The sequence below is a fragment of the Colletotrichum scovillei genome, assembly GCF_011075155.1.
Source record: "Colletotrichum scovillei strain TJNH1 chromosome Unknown Contig00006, whole genome shotgun sequence".
NCBI classification, from domain to species: domain Eukaryota; kingdom Fungi; phylum Ascomycota; class Sordariomycetes; order Glomerellales; family Glomerellaceae; genus Colletotrichum; species Colletotrichum scovillei.
This window is the reverse complement of record NW_023336264.1, coordinates 5072359-5081435: the sequence shown is the minus strand read 5'-3', so window position 1 is coordinate 5081435 and position 9077 is coordinate 5072359. Positions and strand designations below refer to the sequence as shown.

Sequence of the window (9077 nt, the reverse complement as noted above, 5' to 3'; positions counted from 1 at the left end):
CATCGAAGATATGGTCACTATTTCACCATCAGCAAATGGAGAAAGAGAACAAATATAACGGGACGCAACCTCCCGCATGATTGCCCCCTTTTCACCATTACCACACCCATACAGTGTATATCGAAGTACGTCCCAGTGATGGCATCGAAGATATGGTCACTATTTCAGCCTATATTCAATGATATACATGTCAGCAGAGCAATCTGTCAGCCGATGGTAAGCTTAATAATCATACAACAGTGAGTATGGTTGCGCTGTGAAGCAGGAAGGAAGGAAGAAATCGTCGGAGCCCAGCCACTTCTACCTCCTGGTAAGTGGCCCTGAAGGGACGTAGGTGGGTGATAGGGGCCAAGGGCTGTCCACAAAGCCTATATCACCTTCCTCGTTGATATTATTTTCTGTTCTAGCAGTATTCTGGACGCTCGAGTGTGTAATTGAACAGTTATCTTGACAAATTTGAATTCTGGATGGGTCCCCATTTTCATCCCAACATCCAAGCCACCTGACCTACAGCCTCATTCACTTGGATGGCAACCACACACGGCCCATCCAAACCCTCTATCTACAACTTCTTTTTCTCAATGTTTACCAGCCCTGGGGGACGCCCCGGGAGCGCCATAGCCGAGCGGTTAAATACAGAGCAGAAAATTCCCTAGGGGGGTGGGATTTTCATAAGGCCAGGGTTCAACCCCTTAGCCCGAACTTTTAGGAGAAGTTTTCTAGATATCTTTTTCTTTTAGTAATTGTATAACATCCATTTAGAATCTGCATGTTTTGTGTTTAAAGGATTTCATGTTTTGTTGTGTCCACGGAAGGGATGAGCCAAAGCCTTCCACAAGCATGCCGTTTGCTGCCAGTCATACTGTACTGACTGGCAAATGATAGAAGAATTGTATTATGATGTCTATAGGCAATAAGAATGTGAAATATGTAATGCGTGGTGGAAAATGGCCTTCCTACCCACTTAGGTCCTCCTCGGAGTGATTGATGCGCTTCCTATTTCTTCCTCCCTCCATCTTAGAATACCTAATTCAACATACGTTTGCTGAACTTCGTATGGGTCGGGAGGTTTCCATACTGACATGTATACCGGAAATTTCCAATTTTGGATGAATTTGACCGCTGCTCAGTAAGAAAACGCCATGATCGATACACGAATCGTCGTATTTAGTCCTGCGATTAGCTCCGCAATGGCAGAATTGGCGCATCAACCCTCGTAAACCTTAGCTCCGCAATGGCAGAATTGGCGCATCAACCCTCGTAAACCATCTCGACTAAAACTTTGCTCCCACCATATTTCTTTGCACAACATCGACTGTAACCCTGATTTAGGTGTGCACCATTCTTCACATTTGCCACTAGGTTATCCATGAGTTGCTATGGGAATTACATTCGATTCAAAATCTAATGGCAGCTTCCGGCCTCGGATACGCGTTGCTTCTGAGTGAGTAAAAGGCTTACGTGTATTCTTGGAAAGTCTCAGTCAAGGTTTTGGTGCGACCTCAGACCGTGTGTCATTCTAGATGCCCCCAAAGGCCGAGGCCTGGTGTCTCGGGTGGCCGAAGACTGAGAGATCTGCAAGACCTCGTGTTACATAGGCTCTCAGTCAACAAACGGTGGGATAAGACACAGTTTTATTGCCTCCACTCCCACGATATCTCCGTCTATGTATGCAGGTATCTTTCAAACCCCTTTGATTGAGGCGAAGAATGAACACTGAGAATACATAACTTGATGGACACCCTTTGCTCATTGTTGGATCATCTTCAGGTTGGCATACCTTAGCTTTGCTCGTAGACCACAACCGTAGTTTCATGAGCAACAATAACCATTGCAAGATAAACAAGGGATTGGCGTCATGTATTGATCAAGCGGACGCACCATAGGCGATTGCCTCGTAGACATGTAACAGACCGCTAGACTTTGAACGGCACGTGCGGTATGAATTTCTCATTGCTTCAAGTCGAGGCGGAATGATTACATCTTCAATTCTCTGGTTCCATGTACAGGCTTATCTTATCTAGTGGGACGTTGCGAATTACACGCTTTAGCGCTATAGAAGGGAGCTGCGATTAAGGGTCTTCTTCTATTCACGAGATCATTGGTATCAGACGGTCTGGCCAGGTTGACAGCATCAAACTTACGACCCCAGAGATCCACTATGCCAGCGGTTGTAGATCCGTCATGCCATCTTTTGGCTTGATAGCCCAGAAATGATGGGGGGTGCTCAAAGGTGGAAATACTCCCTCGAGATTGTCTCAGTTTGGAAGAGGATGTATTGTTGTTGTAACAAATTCGGGCCCAATTTTGCGTCCATCCCTTCCCAGTCTGCCGGTAGACGTGCACTGCCCACGTACCCGAGAGTTGTCTGAGCGCCTCTTGGGGGCTATTAAGCTTGGGAACTTGGCCCGCGGATTGCCGATGTACTCGAGGATTGTACTTAGGAACAAGTCACTCTTTGTTGGACACATGTATTCAAGGGAGACTGTCGCCGGGAGAGGAGACCAGCCCTACTGAGCTGTAAGCAGGGGGCTTAGATGGAAGGACCCAAAGAATGTAGCTCCCGTAAAGTTTCCCATTTAACCCACGAAGAAATAGTTCCAGACCCGACTCCCTTAGATGGCGAGCTCGTGTCACCGATTGCATCTTCGGTTTAGTGATCACTCACTTATTCCCCGTTACAGGATGAGTTGACCAAAACTCGTTCATTGATAGAATGGTTCCACTCACGGTAGCCAGCTCTATCCATAGAACGAGACCCTGAACTCCACACGATGAATCCTTGCAACTTGGCGCGCGTATGGAGACGAGATACCTAGACGGACCCATGGGATGTCGTAAGAGGAGCGTGACTAGCATGTCCCCAGTGACATTCAAGAATTGGTAGGGCAAAAGGGAGGGTAAAAAAGTGAATTACCTAGCTTCCCGCACTAGCAGGCATGGGGCCAGGCCTTTTTCGAATTATTCGTCAATCCAGAGCGCGCAACAGCAACGTGACCCAGCGGTTTTCGGTCTCAGAATGCCCGGGACATTCTCGAGTGTCTGTTGGACTCTCAAGACTCTTCCGTCATGGACTACTCCAACGAGACAATGCAGTGGCTGCCGTCCCTGATTATGAGTGGTCGGAGGTTGCACCGAGAGACATGCTAGCCCAGCCACGGGAGGGCAGAAGAGTGAGAGTGAGAGTGAGACTCACTGAGAAGCTGAGAGTGAGAGTGAAAAGTGAGAAATGCCATGTTTGGGGCCATGGAGCTTGGGCCCCCACTAGACCCGCTGTGGACACACGTGAAGCTCGTCTGATTTGCCAATCAGATCTTAGCGCCTGCGGAAAACTCAGACAAGTAGGCGCGGATTGGCTGGTTGGTGATATTAGTCATCGGCAGACCAGAACGAGCGGATTTGCTGGCCGACGCGGGTTGGTTCTTTTTTCTTTTTTTTTTTTTTGTTCTTTTTTTCTCCATGGTGTTTGTCACCACCTCCCACCCCCCCGACCATCCAACCACCACGAAAAAAAAATCACAGCAGGTTGTTTTTCTAAACCTGCTTCACCGCCCACCGAATGTTCGTCTCCGCGTCCATACCTTCCCGGGATCTTCGGATGGAACAGGCCAACAGTCAACACCATGTCTTCGGAGCAAGATTATCAAGATCTTTTCGGTCCTCAAGCTAAGAGGGCTAAACGTGGTCGAGTAAGTCGATGGGGTCGAACCTCTTTTCTGTGTGATTCCTGTTCCCTTACCGGGGTCCGGGTGACATGCCAGGAAAAAAAAAAAAAAAAAAAAAACTTCTTTGGACTTCAGCTAAAATTTCATCTCTTCTCTCTCGACGACGACGAAAACTGACTTCTTACTCGAGCAACAGCTCCAGACCGACAAGTCGGCGAATGCCATTCGAATACGCGATAATCAACGACGATCACGCGCCCGCCATAAAGAGTTCGTCGACGAGTTGCAGCGCAAGGTCCAGGACTACGAGAAGCGGGGGACTCAGGCCTCTTTGCAGATGCAAAAGGCTGCTCGAGACGTTGCCTTTGAGAATTCACGACTCGCGACCGAGAATACTCGTCTGCGCGCCCTGCTCGTCAGCAAGGGCGTATCGAATGGAGAGGTGGACGCACACTTGCGATCATTCGATGACGAAGGCAGCAAGGGCTCGCCCAGTGCGTCAAACATAACGACACTCGCTCCCATCCTCAACACGCCCATCCTCCTCGAACCATCACCGACCCAATTGCCCCCGCTACAAGAACACTTTGGCAAGGCGAGCTTCTCGTCCGAGACGGAGAACGAGCACCTAGCATCCAAGAGAAAATTCGGGGACTCGCTGCTCCCGCCGGTGCTCACCCTTACTCCAACTCCAGATGTCCAACAAGCCTCCCCTCTAGACAGGCTCGCCGTGCTCGCCGACGCTAGTCTCAATCGCTCCTCCCAAACTGGCTCGGCACCCAACACTGTCTCGGAACCCTCCAGGAGCCCGCATCCCTATCATCGTCGGAGTGAGTCACCTCCCCGTCCCTTGGAATCCCATCGGCAGCTCCCATCGGCTGCCTCGCCGCTGGAAATGTCTTGTAATGCTGCTGCACGCATCATTGCCGATATGCAAGGACACGGCGACGATCGGGCTACTCGACTGGCTTTGGGCTGCGGCGTCCAGGATGAAGAATGTTTTGTTAGAAACACGTCTGTCTTCCGAATGCTCGACCATCGATGATGAGGCCAGCCCAAATGATCAACCACCTCGCGACAAGCCACGGCTCCTGGGTCGTTGGCCCATGGTACCTTGGGTGCTATCTGTGCAACTCTACTCAGTTATTTTTGTCGTTGGTATGGATATCCCGCGCAACATCAACGCGTGTGGTTATCCGAAGACGCAGCTCCAAGGGCCTCGGCTGCGCCTTGGTACCGCCAGTCCATCTGCTCTAAAGCTGATGGGACCGGTCGAGTGCGACTGGCGAAAGTTTGTTCCTCAATCGGTGGTATCTATCGACCGGCTTTGCAGGCAGACCTAACAGGTGCGCTCGACTCTGCTTGGCACATAAGCACGGCCGCCAACAGAGATCGAGGATAGACCGTACAAGCTGAGGGTAGTCTCACGAGCCGCACGGCAGATTGACCGATCGCGTTTGAGAAAGCCCCCCTTCCGCGACTCTTGGGCAAACATGCTTCGCTCGAATTTGATACCCTCACCTTTTCCTGCCTCTATGTGTCCGAGAACTCTTCAAGCAACATACCAATCGAATATCGAGTAGCTGTATCGTTTACTGTGCGAAGTATTCGGAGTCGAGGAAGCTCGCATTGTGCTTCATCCTGCGATCGCTCCGGAAGCGCTCAGGTAGCTGTCAACAACCTTCACCCGTTGTGTTTCGATGGTGTACCTGTTCGAGTTATCAAAGACACCGCGCCGAAGCAGCCTGTGGACTCATTGCGTCCTGGGCCATCGCGCGACTGTGCCTAGCATGGCTTGAGCGAGTTCACGAATCCAGAATCATGGCAATGGGGAATGGTGCATCCTAGAGCGACACCATTCGAGTAATTGTTACCTATCTGTACATGTAATCTTATAATGTAAAAGGCCACGAAGCCATGCCCTCATCACTGCGTAATTTAAGCTGAGTTACATACTTGCAACCGTTCATACCTACATGTGCCAAGTATATGCATGTGTGCCTTTTCTTTTTTTCTTTCTTCTTTTTCTGCTAGCACTTCTCGTCCAGCCTTCGACTTTCACTCTCCCTCTCCATCTTAGCACGACATATTGACTGAATAGTTATTCGCCTGCTTCAGCGTCATACTCTCGAGCGAGACTGAAGTTTTTTGTACCTTACTAGATTAAAGTTTATCAATTAGGCAAGGTTCCCCTTCATCTCATCCCAGAGATGTCAGTCCTAGGAACTTCTTCGCGACACGCGCTCTCCCCCATTCAACCACCCATACCACGCTACACCAGCTCACATCCTATTCAGCAGGCTTGATAGACTGCACGAATCGAAACAAATCCGTCGGATCATAGTCAGCCTTAATCCACTCCAACCTATTCAGATTACTCCCCCAATATAATCGCACCGCCTCGGTCTCGCTAATCTGAGAATCTGGATAGTTCGCATACATCCCCCACTGGTCGCTGCCCAGCCCCTTGGTAATACTCTGCCTCAACCCCTGGAGCAGCGCGAACCCGTCGGAAGGATACGTCTGGCTCGTCGAGACGCCATCCTTGAGCTGGAAGAGGAGCATCTTGTCGCGGTGGACGTAGGCGGTATCGTTGGTCTTGGGCCGCGCCACGGCCGAGTTTGCGCCCCCGTGGAAGTTCATGTGCATGTACCAGGACCGGGTCGCGGTGAGGCCGTTCTGGGCTATGGCGTCGACGAGGGATTGAAAGGTTGTTTTTGTGAGGGCGGGGGTGGTGAGGCTTGATGCATAGGAGTTGTCGTGCTGTTGAACGCGTTAGTAGGTCTCCCCCCTTTTGCAGCTTCGGTGTGTAAGGTGCTAGTTACCTCGTTGTACGTTGCCGTCGTCACGTCGATATCCGTCACACCCGCGTAGTGCTTGATAAAGTCGATCCATCCAACAGTCTTGGAACTGGACACTTTGGCACCAATCTTTGCAAGTAATGGCTGCACCGCCGCGCGAAAGCCCGCATCATCGCCAACATACGCGCCGTTCAGGTAACTCCCGTCATTGTTAAACGTCGTCGACATTGTCAGCTCCGCCGGCATAGTCTTTGCAAACTCCTGCGTGTCCAGAAGAACCTGCGGCAGCTTCGTCGTGTCCCAGACCAGATCGATATCGAAATACGTCATCTTCTCAGGCGCGGCAAAGGTGTTGAACTCGAGTTCTGCCACAATGACCATGGATGAGCCGGCGCCGCGGATGGACCAGAAGAGATTGGGTCGTTCCGTCGCTGAACAGCGCGTGATTGTGCCGTTGGCGAGGACGACTGTTGCGGCTTTTATCCAGTCTGTGGCGAGGCCGTAAGTATGAGAGACCATGCCGTGGCCGCCGTGGAGAGCGTGGCCGCTCACGCCAACGCTGTGCTACGTATAAGCCAAGGTCTAAGATCCATGGATCATTTGGATCAACACTCACGCTGGGCATGTTCCATGCGATATCGCTCTCTTCCCCTGATTATACAGCTCCGTGGCTACGTGTCCCAACCGCGCACCAGCCTGGACCTTGGCCGTTCCGTCGCTCGCGACAGTCACGCTGTACATGCGGTCTAGGTTTATCACAAGATGGCCATCTTCGCCGCCGTACCCGGTCGAGATGTAGCTGTGCCCGCCGCTCTTGGCGCTGACCCTGACACCGCTCTTGGAACCGCACGTTACCGCAGAAGCGATTTGAGCATTTGTGGTCGGGACGGCGACGAGAAGTGGCTTAACGGGGACGCGGAGGTTGTATGGCGTCGGGGTTGAGGATGCGATGGGCACGGAAGCGGTGCGGAGGCAGGCTGTGAGGTCGTCGAGGGGTGCGCTGAGGGCTAGAGTCGCTTGGACTAGCAGAGCTATGGCGAGATGCATTTTGACGAGCTTGTCAGTCTTACATCGCATTTTGCAACGTTTCTTGAAGTTGCCTCGGCCGGGGAAACTGATTCACTTATAATTCTCTTACGAAGACCTCTGCATAACGTCAGAGTCTTGGCATATCTGATCATGTTCTCACCTTCCCACACGACCTGCGCCGAGTCTTCCTCCCGAGCTGGGGTTCTAATCCGTAGGTGAGCTTGATTTGCCTCACTTCATGATCGTCATTAGGTGATCTCAGCTACTGGGTAATACATGCATCGATTCTTTCTCGTTCCTGGGATCCTGGTCCTTCCCCGGCGTGGCTGCATAGCATTCTCGCCCCGTCCCAACGAGAGCCTGCAGGTCGGGTACGCTGCATGTCAGCTCGTGTATGCGCGTCTCAGCCCATGAGATTTCGCTTATGTAAAAGTCATTACTGTTGTAAAAGGACGCTCTGCAACACACTGTGGTGATCACTTGAGAATGTTAGTTGAAGCGTGGCGATATTTTGTAAGGTAAGGTACCTTAATATGTAATGGTGATTTTCTGTGTGAGGTTGATGTTGATATCGGCTTAGCATAGAGATTTGATAGCGAAGATGCTTGAATTAGTATTATTTAAGTCCAGATTTGAGTAGGGACAACTTATACTTGAAGTCCTTTGATCCACACTCATACGGAAACTTGTGATTGAGCACGTCGCCATTGTTCTCACGTCCCATCTGAAGTACCTTATCAAAGGATCCTAATTAATTACCATTTATGAATCTCAACATCAACTATTCCATCGTAATTTTACTTGAGGCAACTGGTATGTTCTCCAGACTGCGGCAGGCTGGATCGATCTGCAGTGCATAGCCTCAGCACAAGCGCCAATGGCCTCTTCACTGCAACCCAACAACTCTTAGGCTGCTCATCAGGCAGACTGATAGATAAGTAATTGAAATCCAGGCGAATATTTCACGTACATTTAAAAACACTCGAGAATCCTTCATATCGCAACGCTTGAAACATCACTCAATCGTGGTGCACAACTAGTACCGATCATTGATACTCGAAATGAGTTCACGAACTCCGCTGATTCCACCTTCACCAGCTGCTTACATGTCGAGCAAGCACGCCAGTAGAGCTAACGATGAAGAAAGCGGGAGTCACACCGTCAGCGATCGAAATCACAGTCAACCCTCAGCGTGGCATAATATCCTCAGTGCAGACGCGAGCTCCATCATGTCCTTGTCATCCCGCACTCGGATTTCTCTCCGCCATCAAGCCGTCTCACTAGATGTATTAGGACACAAGATCGTCATCCAGCTCCCAGGGTTCCAGCGCCAGCACTTAGGGAAAATAACACACCAGGCTGGCCACGAGCTTCCATTGTTTGAATGTCGTCCAGACTCCGTAGGCCCTGCACCAGGCCTCATCGAACCCCGACGACCTCCTACTGGACCCTCTGACCATACACCAAGGACAACCGAGGCACCGAAGGATCCCCCTGTAACGTTGTCTTCTTCAGCAACCGAAACCCCTATCACTTGCAAGAAAAGAGCCGGTAGACGTATCGTCAGGGGGAAGGCCAGTCC

At 50.9% G+C, this 9077-nt stretch overlaps 2 protein-coding genes across 2 annotated transcripts; one reads left to right on the top strand and one right to left on the bottom strand.

Moving 5' to 3' along the window:
* The first annotated feature begins 3486 nt into the window (after nucleotides 1-3486).
* On the top strand, nucleotides 3487-5586 carry HER10_EVM0000838 (uncharacterized protein). The gene is made up of 2 exons (XM_035470605.1): nucleotides 3487-3689; nucleotides 3862-5586. Exons 1-2 carry the CDS (start codon nucleotides 3624-3626, stop codon nucleotides 4708-4710), a joined length of 915 nt encoding a protein of 304 aa, XP_035332088.1. The 5' UTR covers nucleotides 3487-3623; the 3' UTR covers nucleotides 4711-5586.
* Nucleotides 5587-5954: 368 nt separating this feature from the next.
* Nucleotides 5955-7513, bottom strand: HER10_EVM0011385 (uncharacterized protein; the record flags this gene model as incomplete). Its single annotated transcript, XM_035480818.1, has 3 exons — nucleotides 5955-6428; nucleotides 6491-7025; nucleotides 7083-7513. 3 exons carry the CDS (start codon nucleotides 7511-7513, stop codon nucleotides 5955-5957), a joined length of 1440 nt encoding a protein of 479 aa, XP_035333378.1.
* Nucleotides 7514-9077: the final 1564 nt, after the last annotated feature.

Coding starts and splice junctions, on each gene's coding strand:
- HER10_EVM0000838 (XM_035470605.1), top strand. CDS start 3,624: ATGTCTTCGGAGCAAGATTATCAAGATCTTTTCGGTCCTCAAGCTAAG. Junction 3,690..3,861: donor AGAGGGCTAAACGTGGTCGA/GTAAGTCGATGG, acceptor CTCGAGCAACAG/CTCCAGACCGACAAGTCGGC.